Genomic DNA, 17,352 nt, shown 5'->3' on the forward strand with positions numbered 1-17,352 from the left:
CACTAAGCTCTGAGGATACCAACAAGCCGATGGCCACGGAGGGTGCCGTGCTGGTTGAGCTTGATCTAGGTTGTAGCACCAGCCCTCCTGATCCCTAAGGGAAATCCCTGTCCAAAGCTCTACCGTCAGAGCTTGCTCCTCAGTTTGGGACCCTGCTGTAGCTCCTTCTCCCTTTCCCTCATTGCTCCCTTGGGTCTTGAGTATGCACCTGCTTATGGGCCTCCAGATTCTTGTTTGCTGCTTTGGAACTCAATCTCTGCCTGTTCTGGACCATGAAGCTGCTTCTGGCCCACTTGGGCCGACCACGAGCTCCTCTCATGCCCTGGAATCCGGATGCCTGAAGGCTGATCCTTGCTGAGACCTATGAACACTCTTCAAGAGGCTTACCCAGGATACTGGCTCATACTGCCCTGCAACTCGATTTCTAGGCCACTCCACCAGCATTGCCTTCACTCCCACCTCCTTCCTTCTACTCGCCAGTGAAACTGGTTGAGGGGAAAGGATAGTCTGTTCCACCGGAGAGCAGAGAAGGGGTGGACAGTGAATGAAATTGGCATTGGTGAAATGGACAAGACCTTCTCCCCTAACTTCTCAGATAGGCACCATCAAGGCATATCGGGCTAAACACGGTCTAGGGCATGACAAATGCAATCAAATTGTCATGTATCGTTAGATTTTGGAAATGTATAACAGAAAATATGGATGTCTCGAGATACTCCGACAACTTGTTGAAGATTCTGGGTATAAAAATAGCTGGTTAGGCCCAATGAAGTATTGTTTTTACTCCTGCTTGAATTTTTTTTTTTCTAATAGGCCAATGTGGCTACTTCTTGTTGGATGTTGTTGAATTATATAATGCTGTTATCTTAACAGATGTGTCAATGCTTGGAAACTGATTGGGAATAGATTCATGGACAACCAAAACCAAGCACTTTCTTTTCACATAAGGCCCTGGTTTGAGACCCATGTTGTTTAACCCATGGGTTGGTGGGGCCGTAAGCAAGTGAGTGTACTGCCTTCTACTCACTTGCTGCTTCCACTTTTGAATCCAGTTTAGCAAACAACCCAGGACAGTTGTTTTCTGCAGTGTCTGAACCCAGCACTCTGGGTTGTTGAGGGAGAAATAACCTAGAGTTTTAACCCAAGGTTTGTTGTTGGGTTAAAACTCTGGGCTGTTTCTCCCTCAACAATCCAGGGTGCCAGGTTTGCACATTATGCCATAATTTGGGGGTGGGGGGATTCTCACCCACCGTTTTCTCCAGCAATAGCAGAAAGAAGTTTGATCCAGCAGGAGTTGCAGGAGGAGTGGGTTATTTGGCTGGCCTTTTCTCCTGCTTCAAACATGTGGGGAAACAGTTACATAATGCTTCACCATGTATGCAGATTCCATTCTTTTCTCTGCAATTGCTCACATCTTACAGAACTCTCATTATATAACAAATTTAGAAAATGCATATAAAACATATATTACAAAGAGGACACAATAGGTGTTGTTTTATATGCATTCGTTTAGGATGGACTTGATCTAAAGGTCAGAAAGTATCGCTTTTCACAGCAATTTGAGCCCCAAGAGCATTCTTTATAAATTAATCTTGCTACTTTATCACTGGCATGTAGCTGTTAACTTTGGCTCAAGTCACACATGAACAAGGTTGATGTAAGCTGAAGCAATGCTACACAAGCTCCAACAAAGCTACTGTCGTTCACAAGTGTAGGGGCGATGTATATACAGAGACACCCTCTTCCCAAGTCAATTCCAGCTTGGGTACATCTCTATCAGTGCTCGATTCATGGTACGTGGCTGACAGCAATTGGTCAATCTGTTGCTCATAAATCCATCAAGCAGAGTTTGTTCGGTATAGGGTGTCTTTTGGATGGGCATTTGTGTTGGCTTTATCGAGACAAGGACAAGGAAGGCTCTAAATCAAATCATCATTGGAGGACCCATAGAATACTGCTAATCTATGGGACCTCCAATGATGGTTTGGTTTGGAACCCTTCTTGTCCTTGGCAGTAGACAGAGCACATACTTTCTTCACATGTGGTCAAAACTTCTGTCCCTTGCATCTCCAGTTACAGGATCTCTATTGGGATAGCTCAAAAGGACCTCTCTCTGATACCATGGACAGCCAATGCTGGTCAGAGCAGAAGATGGTATAGGACTAGATCAGGGATGGGAAACCTTCATCCCCTTGGCCAGATACAGCCCGCAGGGGTTCCCCACCCAGGGTTTTTCTACATGAGGTTTTAACCTGCTACTTTACTGAGGGTTCTGCTTTACATGTATTTTTTCTCTACCTTTATGTTCCCTGCACAACCACTAGGTGGTGCCATGGTATAGCGGAATTGCACAAATACACCAAAGTTTCATGCTGCCATTCATAGGAATATCAGATTTTCCTTGTTAGAACACCACCACCACCACCACCCTACACACACACACTATAATGGTTGCAAAGAACGGGAGAGCCCTTGGAGGAGGATGCTGTCGGGTAAAGTACCCACAAACTACCATGACTGAGGAATCACAAGTGGACAATAAATGCCTCAAGTTTGCAAGCTTCTTTTGCTGCTACCTCTGATCACTGACTGGAGATATAAGAGGATATTTAAAGGCAATTAACTGCACAGAATGAAGCTTTTGCAAAGATTTTGAGCTATGAATTTTGCAGGTGGTTGATGAAGTAAATATGAACATATCACTGGTCCATCTAGTCACTAAATGCAGCATAGGCTGGACCAGTAGAATGTTCATATCTCTGTCATCAGTAACCTTTTTTTTAAGGGAAAGAATCATAGCTCAGTGGTAGATCATGTGGTTTTGCATGCAGAAGGCCCCAGGTTTGATCCCCAACTTCCTTGCTTAAAAAAAAAAATCTAGGAAAGACCTCCTCCAGGGTCCTGGAGAACCCCAGCCAGTCAGTGGACCATATTGGAGTTGATTGACCAATAGTCTTGTCAATAAAGGCATGTCTATATGTTCATATGATGGCCTACCAGTGAATATAAAAAAGCAACAGTATTACTTAACATGTATATTGCTCCTATGACTTACTGAGCACTGTACAGACATTATAAGATAAGACAGTCTCAGGCAACAAGCCCACAATCAAAAAGACACAATACACAAGGAAAGGGCTTCAGGAGGAAAGAAAGCACGGAAGCAGGAGCTCCTTCTCTGGCCGATGGATGGGGCCAGGTTGGTCTCCCCTTTGCCATGATGTTCTTCCAGGAAAGCAGGGGGTGCAACCTCCCATTGGCCCTTGGTGTCTCCTGGCCACTAGTTGAGGCCAGAGTGTGCTTTTCTTCAACTCTGCAGTCCCAGGAGAACTGGCAGCTGTAGCAGAGTGTTCTATCTAGCAGTATACATGAGTGACCACATTGAGTTCCTCAGGTCATTTTTCAATTTTAAAATCCATTTTAAAGTGCTCATGTCATGACCGTAGCAAATGTTGCCTTTGTTCTCTTCCCAGCATCATGTTTGTTGTACAAGAAGAACAGTAAGGACTCAATTAGTTATGATGAGCTACAATACAGATCCAAACAGGTTGAAACTCTGGCTACATTTAGGGTTCATTCAGAGTCAGGTGTGTGTGGGGGGGTTTTGACTGAAAATGAACTCCAGACCACAAGTGTGTGTCAAAACCAGAATCAACAATATAATAAAAAGTTGGGAAGAGGAGAAAGAGGAGAGGGGAAGGGCGAAAATAAACACTGCTGCACAGAAATAAATTATAGTTCATCAGACATCAGTCGATTAGAGCCAGCATGGTTACACCACCAAGATTAGTGTGTTGGAGCAGGTCCCCTATGAGGAAAGGTTAGAATGTCTGGAATAATTTAGCTTGCGGGGGAAAGGCGAGTACGGGGACACATGACAAAGGTGTACAAAATTCTAAAAAGTTAGTGTAGCAATTTTAGTGAGGCAAGATATAGCTTTGCAGAAGCCATGTTGATTCTTTTTCAGCAGAACTTGTCCTTCTACATGCTTGATAATTGTATCTTTAATAGTGCTTTCCACCGATGATTAAAATAACTTGTACGGCACTTTCAAGTGTTGAAAGTGCTTCACGTGCATGTTGTAATCTTTATAACAACCCTGTAAGATAAACTAGTATTGCTATCCTACCCTATTGCTGGGACTGAGGCTGAGAGAAAGAGTGGATTGCCAAAGGCCACGTAGTGATTTCCTGGCAGAAGCAAGATTCAAAATCGGGTCTTCCTGATTCACAGCTCAGTATCTTATAGCAAGGATGGAGAACACATGTCCTTCCAGCTGTTGGACTGCAAGTCATATCATCCCTCACCATTGGCTATGCTGGCTAGGGCTGATTGGAATTGCAGTCCAAGAACATCTGGAGGGCTACATGTTCCCTAGCCTTGTCTTGTAGCAGGGGTGGGCAGAAAGTAGATCTGCAGATGTTTTGGACTTCAACTCCCAGTATTCATAAGAACATAAGAACAGCCCTGCTGGATCAGACCAAGGTCCATCTAGTCCAGCATTCTGCTTACACAGTGGTCAACCAGCACGGGAAAGCCACAAGCAGAACATGAGTACAATAGCACCCTCCCACCAAGGTTCCCCAGCAACTGGTGTTCATAGGCATACTGGAGGTATCATATATAGCCATCAGGACTAGTAACCACTGATAGCCTTCTCCTCCAGGAATGTGTCGAATCCCCTTTTAAAGCCATCCAGATTGGTGGCCATCACTACGTCTTGTGGAAGCAAATCCCATAGTTTAATTATGCACTGTGTGAAGAAATCCTTAATTGTATCTGTCCTGAATCTCCCACCAATCAACTTCATGGGATGATCCGGGTTCTAGTATTATGAGAGAAGGAGAAAAACTGTTCCCGGTCCACTTTCTCCTGACCATTGGACATGCTGGCAGGGGCTTCTGAGAGCTGAAGTCCAAAGCACCTGGAGACCTACCTTCTGCCCATACCCGTCTCATAGGGTGGGAAGATGCAAAAGTGAACAGGGCTCGTGCACCTTTAATAGCTGTGTAGAAGAGGGAATTCCAGCAGGTGTTGCTTGCTTGATGAGTGACAGCTGCTGAAATTCCCCTTCTGCACAGCTACTAAAAGTACAGGAGCCCCTGTCTTTTCCATCTAGCCACACTACCCTATGCTGTTAAGGCACTGCAATACTCCAGCTTTTATTAGCTATTTTCCAGTTTGAAATCCTGGGTCTGGAAGCATTTTAGTGCCAATTTGAGACCAGACATATTTTAATTACAATGATCTTCCAGACATTTCAGCTGGCAGAACATTGAGGTAGTGCAGGCTATCTTCATTAGGCTGTCCAGAGTAAATGGCTCTATCAATGAGGGCTTAGAGATACTTCATTTATCCCTGCCCAGCTTAAAGAAACGGTTTGTGCACAGAGACTCAGCCTTACAGCTGGTTCCAATGTTCTCCACTAACGTTATTGAATTTTTAAAAAAAACAGTTTATCATTCCTGCTCTGCCACAGTACCGCTGATTAGCTACATATGACACAGGCCAATTGTGGAACAGGCAGAGACAGCAGCACAAAGGCCAGGATTGTTTTGAGTTTGGACAAGCGAGGTGGCAAACAGAAAGAGGCAACAAGAACATAAAGGGAACATACAGGGATTAGTGTAGGCCTCAAGGCCTAATATAGTGGATGCAGAGTTCCTTCTCCAAAATATACTTAGAAGAACTTCTTAAAACTGGTTTCACTAGCACCATGGCTCATTGAAAGGAGTTCTGGAAAATGCAGTTATCTGAGTGTCAAGCTATGTTTAGTGACCAGTATGTGCAGGGCCAGCCCAACACATTTTGCTTTTAATCAAACATTTAGGGCGCAATCCTATAACTTGTGCCCTCTCATCAACTTCCCCACCCCAGCTATTTTTTTCACCCCATCAGGGATTTCAGTTAAATGGGGGGAAAGAAGCCAGGAGAAACTCCGCTGCAAAATACTCCTTTCTGCACAAAAACTCCATAAACGGGGGAGGGAGAAATGTGTTTGGCTTCTTTGGCCTGATGTGCCATGTTTATGCCTGGGCCACCAACGTAGCAGTGTAAACTTCTCCTTGCCATGGTGCCAATGTTGCAACTCCCCGGGGAGGGCTCTGTCTATGCAAGACTTTAAAATTATTCTCCGTCTCCGTGCCAACTCTTACTCTGCTGCGACTCAGACACACATGATGCAACCCAATCTTGAGGCATGTTTTATTAAGAAGTTCTGCAGTCCACAGAACTTGCCCCCAAGGAAGCATGCATAGATTTGCAGCCCGTGCCAGCTCCGGGTTTTGCGAAGCCCTTGGGAAAGGTGCTGTAAGGGAGTCTCCCCCACCGAGCAGGCTGTCCTCCTCATCAGCGCTGTCACTGCTGCGCATTTGCTCACCCTCTCCAACTGAGCCCAATCCACTCAACCACCTAAAGAGAGAGAGGAGGAGAGAACAGGACAAGTGGAGGACGATACTCCAATATCTCCCTCTTGCTGCTGGTTCCATGCTTCGAAGGGACAGGCGAACAGGCAGCGATGAGGGGGAGGAGGGCCTGGGGGCTCCAAGCATCAGAGGTGGGCCCCCTGCAGGAGCTGGTGGACCTTGGCAGCTGCCCACTGATGCCAACCCAACGGCAGCCCAGTCTGCAGCCCTCACGCAAACTGCAGATGGGAAACATCTTAAAAGAGGCAATTCCTGTTCTCTCATGTACAGGAGAGAATGCCTGCTCTAAAATGATGCCTGTTCTGACAAATGCATACGTCGGGTTGGATCCAGAGGATGCTAGTTACACTTAAGCCCCATTACTTTCAATGGGACTTAACCTCACCAGGTCAAAATTGCTGCATTGATTTCAATGGGACTAAAGCATGACTGACTTCCTCAGGATCCAACCCATCATTTAAAAAGAAATATAACAAACCCCTGCCCTGTGGCCAAGACCCTTCTATAATATTTGGAAACAGCCTATTTCTGTTCAGTAATGGTTACACAACAGGGGTGCAGAACCTTATGTAAAGTATGTTTATGACTACAGCCTAGGAAGCGGTGTTCCTCTGCCATGGACCCCCTTCCCCCACAATTTAGGGCTCCCCCCCCACACACACACACACACAGAAAAGAGACAGAACAGACTCCAGGGTGAACACATGCAAAACTGACACAGACTGGAAATAAAGGGTGCTTCCAGACTCTTATGACTAGAAGTCAAAAGGCATTGTGCAGCTATGCCATCTTTTCTTCCTTAACAGATCCTCTTCTGGTAAGAAAAAAGATGGGGAAAAGTGGTGAGAAAATACAGGAAGGCTACAAATTGATGTTGCCTGGATACCCACCCCCCTCCAAATGCCATGAATGGGACAATGCAATCGCACAGCACCCGGAGTGATCCATCCATGCCTAGTTGGGAACATGGAGCAAAAACTTCTACAGGTTTGTTCTGTACTGAGCCTGGGCCAGAGCTGCTCCGAGCATATTTTCTTTTGCTATACAGGCAAGTCTTTGGGGTGTGGGGTTAGAAAGAAGCAAGCAAAGGTGGCAGGGGGGGGGGGGTTGGCAAATCCAGCAAACGACAAAATTGTCAACAGCCTGACCTAATAAAAATACTTCAGCAAGAAAGCAAAATAATAAATTGTTAAGAGCCAAGGAGCAGCATGACTCCTCACTAATCATTAATAATTCCCTTTTATTACAGATTGTTTTGGCTAGAGTTGGTAGAGGGATATAACATGTCAAATGGGCCTGAAAAACAAGCTCAGATTGTACTTCCTGCAGTAGAGCTTATAGATTTTTGAGGGCCCCGAAGCAAATGCTTGTAGTCTCTTCAGCTAATGCATTCAATGGCTGAATTTCCTTTCGGAGGGGGGGAGAAGTGTAGCTTTAACTACTAACACATTTTAAAAGCTAAAAGCTGCTTCTGACATGACGTTTCACTACTTGAAAACAAGCATCAGGACGTGACCAGAAAGTGGAATCCTATACCGGTCTACTCAGAAGCCCCATCGAGTCCAATGACACTTATTCCCAGGTAAGCGTGTACAGAACTGCTTCCCAAGACTCCTATATTCTGACTGCCAAGGCCGTGGACAGCTCTGCATGGGACATGAAAGCAATGGAAGAAGTGTACATGAGAATGAGATTGTGAGTACCAAGGTGGTACACAGGATAGAATAGGATGGCTCCAGATTTAAATGGGTCTGTTCGTGCTTAGAACAGACCCATTTAAACCAATGGAACTTAAGTTAGTCATGGCTAACGTTATGTCCCATTGATTCCAATGGGCCCACTTGACGTGTGACTCAATTTGGAGCCAACCCAATGCACACAGGTACATAAACTGCCTTATACCCAGAGCTGGCTCCAGAGGGTGGAGAGGTTGGGCATTTGCCAGGTCCCAAAGACCAGAAGAAGGCCCACTGCCCTCACAGTGCTACGCATCTCCACATTGCAGATTATCCAAGAGCATCATTTGCAACCAAACAGAATTCTCAATTTGCATATCCCAACTCTTGCATATGCTCTTTCTGCACGTGCAAAACCCCCTATGTGGGACTGCACGGAGACCGCCCCCGAAACAGAATGGCTTGTGCCTATGCAATTTGCCTGTTTGTGTGTTAGGTTAGTGAGAAGTTAGCAGACCTGAATTCCTTACTTTACTGGGCAATGAGAATTTGATAGCCTAGCCCCATCCATCACCCCAGAAAAGGAACAGCTGCAGGGAACTTACTTCCCCAGTGCCCCACCCCCACCCAAAAGGGAACACTCCACACCATCTGATAGTTGCCTTGGGACTGGAGAACTGAAGGGCAGCACTCTGGCCTCATCCGTCAGCCAAGAGCTACTGAAGGCTGCACCCTCTGCCTCCCAGGAAGGACATCATGGTAAGGGAGAGACACACCTGGCCCCATACGTGAGCTAGAGGGAGCACCTGCTCTAATGCTTGCTTACCTCCCAGTTCCCTTTTTTTTTTTGTATTGCACCTATTACAGCATGATCACGTGGATAGGGACTGTCTTACCTTTCACTATATGTACAGCACCGAAAAAACTGCAGACACTTTATAAGTGTTTAATAATATGTTTCGTCTAGGGTGCTGCTGGACCAGAAATATTTTAATATGCAGTGGAAGCTTTTCGCAGCACTGGCTTTTCACAGCTAATGCTTGCAATTCCAACCACAGATAAAGGCACAGCTACAGAGCTAGTTGAACATTGGTAACCAAGATTTTTCATGTCTCTTCTAATTCTATGGTGAGGGAGATGCTGCAGGCCTAATTCTCAAACAGATGGACTCAGAAGCAAGTTCCACATCAGTGAGACTTCCAGCCAAGTACCACCCACAGAGTTTGGCTATTGGGCGGTATAGAAATGTAACAAATAAAAATAAAATAAATAAGCGTCCTTAGGGCTGCAGCCTATATTTATATATTGTTTAATGAAAGCCAAGAAGGCAGAGCAAGTTTAACCACAGGATTTTCCACTCCATGGCCTTTTATTATAACACTGGCTAGGCTATCTAGAAGCGACCGTAGCGGGCAGTTTTCTTTCCAAAAAGCACTGACCCGGTTCACACATCATGGTGGTTGCTGTCATTTTGAGTATGATTGGAGGCTGCTATGTGATGTCTGAACCTGGACATTATGGGTTAATCAACCAAAGTTAGCCTAGAATTAGTTGTAGATTAAACCCACAGTTAACGTAGTGTTCAGGATCAGATAGAGATTGCATACTCACAATGGAAGTGACACATCACAATGTGGCAACAGACCACTAATAGTATTGAAAGCTATTTTTATAACAGCCAAGCTAAAAACCTCATGCAAAACTGTGCTTAAACAAGGACTGGAGGAATAGTTGACACTGGCACTCTATAACCTATTACAATTAAACTGACAGATCCTACCCACCCTCTCGCAGCTGTGGGCTTGGAATTCATAGAACTGAACAGAATCTATGGGAGCTTCTCCTTCAATAAACAAAGCTAGGGCATTAGGCATTGTTCCACCAAGCTTTTAATGGTATATACAACTGTTCTTATTAAGCAGCCCCAGTTTAAAAAATGTTTTTAGGTTTCTGCATTTTATTAGTTGTATTTTTTTATTATACATTGCCATGAGCATTCATCGAGTGTAGGGGTGAACCAAAAATATTCTAAATAAATCTTTAAAGAGGGTGGTAGGCCTTAGCAAATCAATTGATGGAATGACCATTAACCACTCTTAAGGAGATTGGGAGTGGAAACAGGTTACATATCTTTCTGAGCAGGAGATTGGTTTGCCTCTGCCCTGGCTTTCAGTGAAAGTAGCCAGTGACATCTAGAGGCTAGTACCTTAATTACTAAAAGTAATTTTGTTTGTGCTACTTTTAGTAAAATACTCGGTCCGATCTGCTTCATTAACCTATAATTCAACTCAAGCCACACTCTATACATTCTAAGCACTCAAGCAGTCCAGTTTATTATGTGTCTGGATCTGGGGATTCCTGATTGCAGTGATTGATTGGATGATTAATGAACTATGTGATGGAATTAAATCTCACACATAGCACTAAGAAATGTGAGCATAAGCTATGCATCTGATAAGTATTCCCGCATTTCACTACCACCAAGGAAGATCCAATCGCTTGTCATATCTATAGCACTGCCAAAATGTTGTAGGATGTATATGGAGATAAAGACATGTTGCTCTGGAATAGCCCTGTTAATCATATAAGTTCTTAGGTACACTATAATAGTTGGTGGAAGCAAATGAAAACCAAGGTGAGATCATAAAAGGGCTTTTTTTAAATTTGACAAAACAAAGTGTCACCATCTGAAAAATGGTTTCAACGAAGTTCCAGAACACTAACAAGTTACAGAACTGGAAGAATTCAGTCTATTTTTTCCAGTGCTTCCATATCCTCAGGATCAAGGCGTTTGATGATAATCTCTGAAAAGAAGAAGAGAACATAAGAATATAAGAAGGGCTATGCTGGATCAGACCAAGGGTCCATCTAGTGCAGCATTCTGCTTACACAGTGGGCAATCTGCATAGGAAACCCACAAGCAAGACATGAGTGCAACAGCACCCTCCCACCCTTGTTCCCCAGCAAGTGGTATACATAAGCATACCACATCTGGTACTAGAGATATATTGCCATCAAGCCTAGAAGCCACTGAAAGCCTTCTCCTCTGGGAATTTGTCCAACCCCCTTTTAAAGCCATCCAGATTGGTGGCCATCAGTACATTTTGTGGAAGCAATTCCATAGTTTTAACTATGCGCCATATGAAGAAGTCCTTCCTTTTACCTGTCCTGAATCTCCCACCAATCACCCACATGGGATGACCCTGGGTTCTAGTATTATGAGGGATAAAAATATCCCCCTATCCACATTCTCCACACTACGCATCATTTTGTACACCTGTATCATATCTTCCCTTACTCGCCTTTTCTCCAAGCTAAACAATCCCAGCTGTTGTAACCTTCCCTCATAGGGGAGTTGCTCCAGCCCCTTGATCACTTTAGTTGACCTCCTCTGCACTTTATTCAGCTCTACAATATCTTCTTTTAGGTGCAGCGACCTAAAAAGAGGAAATTATTTTGTAGTTGGCCTTTTGGGAAGTGGACAAAAATTCCCAAAAGTTTTGTCCACTTCCACAAAAGTGGACAAAGGGGACTGGACAAATTCATGGAGGAGAAGGCCCTATGCTACCTCCAGTATAAGAAGAAATATACCTCTCTACACCAGTTGCTGGAGAACGTGTGGATGGATGCTGTTGCATTCATGTCCTGCTTGTGGGTTTCCCGTGGGCAGCTGGTTAACCACTGTGTGAACAGAATGCTGGACTAGATGGACTTTTGGTCTGATCCAGCATGGCTCTTCTCAGCATTGGGATGAACTTAAGAACATAAGAACAAGATACAGAGCTCAAGGATTCCTAAGACATCGGTTCACTGCAGCAAGAAGTGTTTGGGCCTCGCCACCTCCTTCCTAACGTGCTAGTTTTCCATGTTGAAGGTACATAGGTACACTGAAGCGTGTGGCACAACAAGAGTTAAACCAAATTCCTGGAACATGTAGCTCTATGAAGAGAACAACAGCTTAACAAAAGAAAATCACAGTAAAAACACTATTGTTCTCAGTGTTTTTCTTTTTAAGAGAAGATTATAGTTAAATGTGTTTCAAGTGAGTATAATGTAGATGTTGTTTATTCCTTGCAAGTGCAGAGGAAGAGCACCTAAACATTCAGCTGGTGGCAGCTCTGTTTGCTTCTAACATTCCAGTCTCCCATTTACCAGCTTAGCAGAATCCTACATTTATGGCTTTAAGTCTTCCACCCCAGGTCAAGCACTAGATCAGCAAAAAATGCCTGCGCATGAACAGTTTGGTTGGGCATTAAGACACGATTAACATTAATTAAAAATCATCAGATGCAGCTCCAAACAAGGACACAGACTGACATCACTAGCAAAGGCCACTGCTTTGGACTGCCCATCACTCCACTTTGCTTGCTGCAGGAAGCAGGGAATTTCAGATCTGGCTGTCTGCTCCAGTACAGAAACTAAGTTTGAAGACTTCACTGTTATTGTGAATCAATGAAATTTACTGATTTGAGATACGATGTACGTAGTGGTTAGAGCAGTGTTTTGGACTTCAACTCCCATTAGCCCCAGCTAGCATGGCCAATTGTCAGAAATGCTGGGAGCTGTAGTCGAAAACAGCTGGAGTACAAGGTTGGGGAAGCCTGGGTTAGAGTGTTGGACTAGGACCAGGAAGCGCCAGGTTCAAATCCCTAGGAACATAGGAAGCTCCCTTATATTAAGTCAGATCATTGGTCCAACTAGCCCAGTATTGTCAATACTGACTAGCAGCTACTCTCCAGGGTTTCTGGCAGGAACTTTTCCAGCCCTACCTGGAGATTCCAGGGATCAAACATCGGACTTCCTGCATGCAAAGCATGTGTTCTGCCACTGCGCTATGGGAGTCTGGGGCCAGTCACCATCTCTCAGCCTAATCTACTTCACAGAGTTATTGTGAGGATAAAGGGAATGAGGAAACAGCCATGTATCCTACTCTGACCATCTTGGAGGAGAGGCAGAATATACATGTAATAAATAATTTGATCTTGTAATTAGGATAAGTATCAAATGATTAAAAGTATATTTTTCTTTCTCTAATAAAGTTAATGATTTACAAATACCATTATTGGTCAATACTGTCAAATCAGTCAACCAAATCTTTTTTTTAGCAAATCAAATGCTAACCAAGATGAAGTGCTTCAGCCTCTTTTTTCGCCTTCCAAACACTGTGGTACATCCTTGCAGTTTCCATTTTATAGTTGTAGCAGAAACTGAAAGCCATTGAGCATCCTTCCGAGCAGGGATTCAAATAGTGATCAACCCAGACCTGAAGTCTTCCTGTTCTGCCTTAGTAGGTTGGATGGAAATACAGTATACTCACTGAAGTGCTCTTGAATTGAAAACAGAAGCGGTAGATTATGTCTCTCCACCATGTTGAACGCTAGGCCCTTCTTCCCAAAGCGACCCGTTCGACCAATGCGGTGTAGGTATGTCTCAAAGTCAGCAAGGTGTGTCATCGTTGTAGGCAGGCTGAAGTTGACTACGATCGTGACCTGCTTTACATCGATGCCTGCCAGGTGGCACAAACAAGGAGGTTAATTACCGGTAAAGCCCCTGCACCAAAGCAGCAAATCTTTGGCAGCTCAGATTGCGTTGGCTTGTTCAGTTCCTACCTCTAGCACAGACGTTGGTTGTGATGAGGACTTTGTCTTTCCCATCACGAAATTTCTGGATCACATCTGCCCGCTGATCAACACTAAGCTCCCCACTCAGCAGGGATACTTGGTGCCCATCATTCGACAGTGCCCAATAGAGCCATTTAGCGTTTTTACGAGTCTACCAAAGGAATGTAGGAAATAAAGATACATGCAAGATTATGGCCATCGCTGCACTGGAAAATACCCACGTTCCATTTTGGTCTGTGTGGCTTTGAGCACATTAGCTTTGCACCGTCCACTCCTCCCACGCTGGATTCCCAATTGTAACAGAGGACAATAAGGGCATGTCTATACCACAGATAGAACAGTTTTAAGTAGTAATTCCCTCTTTTGGGTCAAGTCAGAGATCCTACTAAAAAGGCTCACAGTGGGTCCCTCAGCCTGGCTTTGCAACTGAAGCGAGAGATGTACATACAGGCAAATCCAATACTAGTTCACCTGTCTGTCTTGCCCAGAGAATGTGAGATTCAGCCAGACTAAACTGGCAGGGGAAGAGCGCTCAGATCTCAAGCATCCATGTTGTCTGATAGTTTAGCCACTGCTCGCTCGCTCTCTCTCTCTCTCTCTCTCTCTCTCACACACACACACACACACACACACACACGGAATAACAGTTCTGTGATGGGAAGTCTAGGGATCTCTCTCAGAATTCTCAACACTTCAAACTATATGGATGCTTATAGTGGAGATATGCCTTATATCGTTTGAGAGCACCTATACCATACCACAGAATGTGCAAGAGGCTGAACAGCTTCTGCACACAGTCTTACCAATGACGCAATGGAGGTACATTCATACAATCATCGCAGCCCATGGTAGGCACAGGAAAAGGCCACCTAAGGCTGATGGGAATGTTCACAGGTGTGCGTGTGCACGCACAAACACGGAGAATACAGCCCCAGATTTACCTGTTATCATACCACTATATGCGAGAGGTTTGCAGCAGGATACCTGTAACCACATCCAGCTAATGCCTATGCTTGCCAGACTATTTACAACGACCTTGCCTTGCATACAAGATGCTGTGAGATTTTGCCCTCAGTCTAGCAAAGAAAAAAAAAAAAGAGTCAAGAGGGAAAAGGGGCGAATATTGAACAGCCCCCTTCCCTAGCTACCTTGTGGTTGCCTCAATGCTATGCAACAATTTTCATCTCAAGACGCACCGCTACTCTCCACTGCAAATCTATGCTTGGTATTCTCTCTGGACTCAGTCCAAGTTAGTTGCACGCTGCAAAGGCACTTTACCTGACAGAAGATTACAGCCTGGCCAACAGTGATGCTGCCATAGATATTGCATAGGGCTTTGTATTTATCTTCCTTATTCTCACACTCAAAGTAGTACTGCCTGATGTTGTTGAGGGTAAGCTCCTCTCGGCGGAGCTTAATGATGTTGGGCTCAGGGACAATGCGCTGTGCAAACCGTAGTACAGGGTCCTCAAAGGTTGCTGAGAAGAGGAGCATCTGGCAATCTGGTGACAACACTCTGGGGGGGAAAAACAGTTCCAGTGTACAGGGCTTGTAGCAGTCTATTTTAATGCCCAAATAAAGCAAGGATCGTTAATCGTTTGCCAATACTCTCCATAAAATGAAGGAACTCATTGGGGAGTGGCTCCAGCTCGGTGGTTGAGCAAAGGCTTTGCAAGTAAGAAGGGCCCAGGTTCGATCCCCAGCATTTCCAGGTAGCGTTGGGAAAGACTCCTGTATGGAACCCTGCAGAGCTGCTACCTGTCCCATTGTGCTCGATGGACCAATGGTCCATCCTACCTCCTAGGGTTCTGACTTTGATATTGCTACATTAACTCTGCACTTGTTTTAAGTCCACCAAGATTGGGAATTAGGGAAGGGACACAGCCCAGTGGCTGAGTACCTGCTTTGCACGCAGAAGGTCCAAGGTTCAATCCTTGGCATTGACAGGTACGGCTTACCGCACAGGATGCTGCTTTATACAGAGTCAGATTACAGGTCCATCTTACTTAGTACTGTTTACACAGACCTGCAGTGGCTCTCTAGAGTTTTATACAGGAGTTTTTCCAGCACTGGTTCCTGAGGTTGAGTGTGCCCAAGGGACCTTTCTCTGACTACAAAGGACTGGAAAAGACCCGTACTTCAAACTCTAGAGAGAACTGCTGCTAGTCAGTGTAGAGCTGTAGACCATAATAAGCTAGACAGCCAATGGTCTGACTTGGTATAAGAGGGATGGACAAAGCTGGGGCTTCTCCAGATGTTGTTGGACTACAGCTCCCATCATTCCTCATGACTGGCCATATTGGCTAGGGCTAATGGGAGCTGTAGTCTAGTAACATCCGGAAGGCAGAAGATTACCCCATCCCTGTGGTACAAGGTACCTTCCTATGTCTCTAATGGCACAATCCTATGCCAGTTTATACAGAAAAAAGTCCTACAACTCCCAGCATGCCCCAGCCAGGATGGCTGGCTGGGGCATGCTAGGAGTTGTAGGACTTTTTTCTGTCTAAACAGGCATAGGATTGTGCTTGAACTCTCTTCACTTCTCCCAGAGCTACCAGGTAACAAGAGAGGCTTAGCAAAGTATCCTTTCCACCCACTTGGTTCATTCAGATGAAGTCACCCCAGAACCATATTACACAGACTCCATCACCAGAGATATGTATTTCCAGCACCTCTTAGAAACAATTACATGAACTGGAGGGAAAGAAAGACTAACTGCACATGTGTCTTCATAAGAGACAAATTCTAAAAGCCAACATTTCAGAGACTTTTCTCAACTGGCAGAAGGGTGGACCACCACATCCATCTTCCAGCATCCGCACAACTCCCCGCATAAAACATTACAGGACATTTTGCATATATCAAGCATTCATTCTTTAAGCTCATGTGATCTTCAAGGGATATTACTTAAAGTAATCTACAGATCTGACCTGACACTGCTGGCAGTTAAACTCCACTGCTTTCAGTGGGATTTATGTATTTATTTATTGCATTTCTAAATTGCCCAATATCCCAAGTCCTCTGGGAGGTATACAACACATTAAAACATACAACAATGAATAAAAACAGTACACAATAAAACCAAGATAAAGCCAGCAGGAAGAGTAAAAACACTATAGCATGTAAACCCAGCAGCAAAATAGAAGAGCGAAAAGCACTAAAAACAGTTGTCAAAATGCCTGGGAAAATAAGGTGGTCTTCACCTGGCACCAGAAAGACAGTAGGTGCCAGTTGAGCCTCTCTGGGGAGGGCATTCCACAGATGGGGGTACCACCACTGAAAAGGCTCTCTTTTCTTGTAGCCATCTGCCTTGCCTCTTCTGTCGGGGGCACCTGGAGGAGGGCCTCGGATGATGATCTTAGGATTTGGGTAGGTAGATATGGAGAGAGACACTCCTCTAGGTAATCTGGCCTTAAAAAAGACCCAAGGCATCTTACAACAAAAGTATTAAAAACATTCAAAATATAAAACAGCTAAAAAAAGTCATTAAAATACCAGAACATGGTAAGACAATTAAAACATCAGAAGAACCATAACCACCAGAAGAATGCATCACAAGTCTATCATATGCCTTCAAATGTCTGGGAATAAAGGAATGTCTTGACTTGATGCTGAAAATACTACACTGGC

General features: G+C 44.6%; 1 protein-coding gene across 2 annotated transcripts in view; it reads right to left on the reverse strand.

Moving 5' to 3' along the window:
- Positions 1–9,388: 9,388 nt before the first annotated feature.
- Positions 9,389–17,352, reverse strand: part of DDX25 (DEAD-box helicase 25) — a 30,212-nt gene continuing 22,248 nt past the window's right edge. For both annotated transcript variants that reach the window (XM_084803774.1, XM_084803772.1), the window contains exons 9-12: positions 15,001–15,238; positions 13,711–13,873; positions 13,419–13,607; positions 9,389–10,905 (exon numbers count right to left, since the gene is read on the reverse strand). In XM_084803774.1, the coding sequence (XP_084659900.1) occupies positions 10,847–10,905; positions 13,419–13,607; positions 13,711–13,873; positions 15,001–15,238 (649 nt within the window). In that variant the 3' untranslated portion in view covers positions 9,389–10,846. The remainder of the gene's footprint in view (positions 10,906–13,418; positions 13,608–13,710; positions 13,874–15,000; positions 15,239–17,352) is intronic.

Source organism: Heloderma suspectum, chromosome 6, assembly GCF_057233095.1.
Source record: "Heloderma suspectum isolate Gila_16-S chromosome 6, 16-S_ref, whole genome shotgun sequence".
In the NCBI taxonomy this organism is placed as follows: domain Eukaryota; kingdom Metazoa; phylum Chordata; class Lepidosauria; order Squamata; family Helodermatidae; genus Heloderma; species Heloderma suspectum.